At 55.7% G+C, this 4,872-nt stretch overlaps 2 protein-coding genes across 5 annotated transcripts in view; one reads left to right on the forward strand and one right to left on the reverse strand.

Moving 5' to 3' along the window:
- The window catches only part of LOC138161883 (serine/threonine-protein phosphatase 2A 65 kDa regulatory subunit A alpha isoform), a 454,863-nt gene that overhangs the window by 203,366 nt on the left and 246,625 nt on the right, over nucleotides 1-4,872 (reverse strand). The window lies entirely within an intron of this gene.
- The window catches only part of XRCC1 (X-ray repair cross complementing 1), a 7,936-nt gene that overhangs the window by 700 nt on the left and 2,364 nt on the right, over nucleotides 1-4,872 (forward strand). Inside the window, exons 1-8 of one of the 4 annotated variants that reach the window (XM_069088894.1) lie at nucleotides 399-1,907; nucleotides 2,891-2,983; nucleotides 3,231-3,341; nucleotides 3,587-3,745; nucleotides 3,927-4,004; nucleotides 4,081-4,186; nucleotides 4,463-4,629; nucleotides 4,807-4,872. The exon at nucleotides 4,807-4,872 is cut by the window's right edge and continues 326 nt beyond it. In XM_069088894.1, coding sequence (XP_068944995.1) covers nucleotides 1,608-1,907; nucleotides 2,891-2,983; nucleotides 3,231-3,341; nucleotides 3,587-3,745; nucleotides 3,927-4,004; nucleotides 4,081-4,186; nucleotides 4,463-4,629; nucleotides 4,807-4,872 — 1,080 coding nt within the window. In that variant the 5' untranslated portion in view covers nucleotides 399-1,607. Of the gene's footprint in view, nucleotides 1-398; nucleotides 1,908-2,890; nucleotides 2,984-3,230; nucleotides 3,342-3,586; nucleotides 3,746-3,926; nucleotides 4,005-4,080; nucleotides 4,187-4,462; nucleotides 4,630-4,806 lie in introns of those variants that run through there. The other 3 variants (XM_069088895.1, XM_069088896.1, XM_069088897.1) reach the window with 3 other exon arrangements.

Genomic DNA, 4,872 nt, shown 5'->3' on the forward strand with positions numbered 1-4,872 from the left:
GGGGGTGTCTAGGGGGGCTGTATATAGGGGGCACCTGGGGGTGTTTAGGGGGGCTGTATATAGAGGGCACCTGGGGATGTATGGGGGGCTGTATATAGGAGGTACCTGGGGGTGTCTTAGGGAGTGTATATAGGAGGCACCTGGGGGTGTCTAGGGGGCTGTATATAGGGGCACCTGGGGGTGTCTAGAGGGACTGTATATAGAGGGGGTGCCTGGGGGTATCTATAGGAGGCATCTGGGGGTGTATATAGGCACCTGGGGGTGTCTAGGGGGGATGTATTTAGGTGGCATCTGGGGATGTCTAGGAGTGTATATAGGAGGCACCTGGGGGTGTCTAGGGGGTATATAGAGGGGGCACCTGGGGGTATCTATAGGAGGCGTCTGGGGGGGTATCTATAGGAGACATCTGGGGTATCTGTGGGCGTGACTACGGGAGGTTCTTCAACTGTCCATGGGAGCAGCCAAGGGATGTCAGTGGGAAGAACCTGGGGTTTCTATAGGGTGTCTTTGGGGTCCACCTGGGGGTATATATATGACATTTATTGTGTCTCTGAGGGTTCCAGGAATGTCTGTAGGGGACTTCTGAGGGTCTAATGGGGACATTTCAGTCCTTGCTATGGACAGTGGATAGGATACCTCCCTGGAGGCTTCAGAAATGATATTATGGGATGCTCTAGGGGTGCCCAGAAGGGACATTGAGGACTTTAGGAATGTCTTACACCAAAGGTGTTGGTGCAGACATCTGTGAACATCCATGGGAGGTTCAAAGAGGCCTGAGAGTGACATTTGGGGGCCTTTTCCAGGACAGACCAGAGGGTTGCTGGGTGTAGACCAGAGTACCTAGATCTGAGTAAAGCCTCTGCCAATGTCTGCCATGTTGTGGTGCCCTCCACCACCTAGAGCGGCTTCAGAGGGGGCCCGGCCTGAGGGCAGTGTGGCACCTGAGGGAAGCTCCAGGGTTGGTGCTCGGTGCCCTTTCAACATTGTATTAATAGTTTTGGTCAAAGATTGGCTGGCATTGTCAGTTGTTGAGGCAGACGACACCGGGCAGGAAGAGATGGTTAATGCTGCCCATCAGGAAGGACTCAGACAGCTCCTGGGGGCAAGACCATTGGCTGAGTTTAAGGGTGACATTAGGGTCAGTCAGGTCCTGCCCATTTCTTCAGTGCCTGCTAGGTGCCAGGCATGGATGTGAATGCAAAGAATGAACCATGCTTTTTCAGGAGGAGCTTGTGTTCTAGTGGACATGCAGTTTGTCTTTACAGAATAAATGTAAATAGGGATATATATGAAGCTTTCCGTGTGTCCCAGACAACCTAAGATGGGCTGCAACTCTTCTGAACACTGATGAAAAGTTCACAGCATCCTTGGAAGCCAAGAAAACAAGTGACGATCTTGGCCTGGTGCACAGGAGGACTGGACAGGGCGGGCAGTGGGGTGGGGGGTCCTGCTGGCCTCTGGTCTGGTGCAGCCATTATCTTCAGGATGGTGGTTAGTGCTGGGCACCCCAGCCGAGGAAGGACATAGATATGTGACCTCTAGAGGGCAGCCAGGAGGCTGAATTGGAACTGGAGGAGAGAAGACCTGGACAGGAGGGAGGCATAGGTATGTGGGTTCAGGTCTCTGAAAGCTCTAGAGCCTTTTGGCCCCAGGGGCAGAATAGAAGTTGCCAGAATGGACATTTCTACTTCCTGACCGTTGGAGCTGGTGAAAGACGGGGCGGACCAGATGAGGAGAGCTTGATGGCCACTTGTTGGCCCCATGAACCCAGGACGTTTCTGCTCAGGCGACTCCTTGCAGCCCCTTCAGAACTTGGGGATTCTGTGATAGTGGGCTGTGGCAGTGGCATGTTTTGGAGATCCGTCAGAGGGGGCAAGGGAGTGATGGAATGTCTTTGTAGGCTCCAGGTATGTCTATGGGGACACTTGGGGGTCCTGCTGAGTGTCTCATGGGGTCTGGATATTTGGGGGTGGGGGGCAGAGAGTACCCCTAGGGAATCCCTTGGAGGGGTTAGCCTGGGGCTATCTATGGGGGCCATCAGAACATCTGTGGAGGCTCAGGGTGTCTGTGGGAGAAAGTCAGAATCATCTAAGATTGTCCCTCTGAGATTTCTGGGCTAGCTCCAGAGTGCTTCTGAGGCTGTGGCCAGGACACATCTAGGGCCATCTGTCAGGGCTCCTGGGGCGCTTGGTGCCCACATCTGAATGTGGGGGGCTTTTGTTTGTTTATAGGGGACACAAAGGTGTTTGTGTAGAGGATTTCGAACATCCAGGAGTATTGTAGGAGCTATCTAAGTTTCTTGTAGGGTATCACAAGGGGACACTGAGGCTTTGGGAGAAATCTACTAGGAGCTTCCAGGAGTGTCTATGGGGTGATTCCAGGAGGACGCCTGTGAGGAATGATGAGCAGTTGGAGCCATTCAAAGGAGAGCCCTTGGCCAGATAAGGGGATTGCCCAGGTCCCCTGCAGGATAGAGTCTGGTCTCATTGCTGACCCAGCTCTAGCAGACTCCAAAGGGCTGGAGGGTTAGGTCTGGGCCCTAGGAGGAAGGGGCCCGAGAGGGGCCAGTCTCAGAGCTTTGGGCTCACCTCCTTTGCCCCCCTCCACCACTACCCCCACCCCACCAGTTCTTCAGACTTCCAGGCAGTGCCCAGCACACACCATAGAGTGCAGGGCCTGGCGTCAGAGAGACTCAGACACTCACTAGCTCTGTGACTGGACAAGTCATTTAATCTGTTTGCCTCAGTTTTTCAACTGTAAAATGGGGATAATAATGAAGAAAATGCCTCCTGGGATTGTTAGGCTCCAATGAAATGGGATTCATGATTTGCACAGGGCCTGGCGCATTGTGGAATAAATGTATGTTTCCTTCTCCCTCCCTCCCTTCCAGACCCATTCAGCTGATAACCTCCTGAAGGCAGACACCTATAGGAAATGGCGCTCGGCCAGGGCTGGGGAAAAGCAGATCTCCGTCATCCTGCAGGTGACCTCGGCATTGGAGGCCTCTCCCTCCTCACCCCTCTGCAGGCGGCCCTCTGCCCTCATCCCCAGACAGCCGGGCTCTCTGGCCTTGGTGCCCTCCATCCCAGACCTTTCTCTAGGGCTCTGTCCCTTCCCAGGCTCAACCCCATGGCCTGGTCTAGGAGTCAGGAAGAGAGGGCTCCTGAGGCCTTTCCAGGCCTGGCCTTCTGCCTCGAACCCTGATGCAGCTCCCCCTTCCCTCCCCCCAGTTGGAGAAGGAAGAGCAGATCCACAGCCTAGACATCGGGAATGAGGGCTCTGCCTTCGTGGAGGTGCTGGCCGGCAGCTCGGCGGGTGGCGATGGGGAGCAGGACTATGAGGTGAGCTCGGAGGGCTGAGCCAGAAGGAGCTCCCCGAGTTCCCCCTGGAGAGGCCCCCACAGGAGGACCATTTCCCCGGTGCGACAGGGGCTTCTCCAGGGCAGGGCTTTGTCTCTAACCGGCCACAAGGTTAGAACTATGTGTTTTTGTGCCTCTGTGTTTCTGTGTGTCTGTCTGTGTCCATGTGTCTGTCTCTGTGTGTGTCCCTGTGTCTGTCTGTGTCTATGTTTCTGTTCTGTCCCCAGGTCCTCCTCGTGACCTCTTCATTCATGTCCCCATCTGAGAGCCGTAGTGGGACTAACTTGAACCGAGTCCGGCTCTTTGCTGCTGACAAACTGGTTCGGGCCACGGCTGAAAAGCGCTGGGATCGGGTCAAGATCGTGTGCAGCCAGCCCTACACCAAGGTCAGGAGCCAGCACCCAGATGCCTGGGTCTGTGGGAACAGGGGACAAGAACCGGGGGAGCCAGGGCTCAGGGGAAAGGCCGGGGAGGGTGGTACAAGGGCACTTCCCTGAGCCCCTGCCCCAAGGTCCCAGGATGGAAGAGCTCGAGCCTTGGACCTCTCTCCTCTCTCTCGCCCCCCAGGACTCTCCCTATGGCCTGAGTTTTATACGGCTGCACAGCCCCCCAGACAAGGGGGAGCCTGGGACTACTGCTCCTGCGGTGAGTGTACTCCAAGCCTCTCTCTTCTGCCTCTGGCCACAGGAGGCCTCCTCCCCCTAACCTTGCTTCTTCACAGAAGGTAACCAAGTTGGGAGCCTTTCGTGTGAAAGAGGATGATGAGACCAGCAGCTCCCTGAGACCTGGGGCCCTCTTCTTCAATCGGGTCAGCAAGGCTTCTCCAGGTGAAGTAGGACTAGGGGTCTATAGAGACCTGCCTGGGGCCGTTTGGGGCTCTGGGATTTGGAATCCTCGTTACTCAAGGTAGAGTTGAAGTCTGGGGCAAGAGATGGGGAATCGGGACATCTCTAAGGTGGTGAAACCTAGACTCAAGAGTCCCTGAGTTAGTGGGGCTGGGAACCTGAAGTCTGGGCAGGTGCCAGGGCCCAGGATGCTTAGCCTCCTGAGGCTGGAGAATTAAGATTCCTGGGCAGGGGCCCTAGACCTAATCAGGTCCCCAGGACCCAGAGTCACTCTGGGTCCTGTCTCCTCTACAGCTCCTACCAAAGAGCAGCCAGGCCCCAGCTATGCAGCAGCCACACTGCAGGCTTCCCAGGGCTTGGCTACCCAGTCTGCTCCTCGAATGTCTCCTCCCCAGCCCCCATCCTCAAACAGAGCTCCCAGCAAGGTGAGGACCCTGGGCCGAGCAGGGGGATCAGGAGATGGGCCTTGTCTCTACACATGGCTGGCTGGATGGGAGATGGGCTGGGGCAGTTAAGGCTAGAGATGGAAGAGGGAGATTTTGGATGAAGAGCCTTTCCCCTCAGACACACAGTGTGCCTACATACATACACTCTCTTGCCAGCCCCAAGAGTCTCCTAAAGGAAAGAGGAAATTGGATTTAAGTCATGATGAACCAGGAAACCCCCGG

Source organism: Petaurus breviceps, unplaced genomic scaffold (genome assembly GCF_028583685.1).
Source record: "Petaurus breviceps papuanus isolate PSGF00001 unplaced genomic scaffold, PetGlider_PUasm1.0 185, whole genome shotgun sequence".
NCBI classification, from domain to species: Eukaryota; Metazoa; Chordata; class Mammalia; order Diprotodontia; family Petauridae; genus Petaurus; species Petaurus breviceps.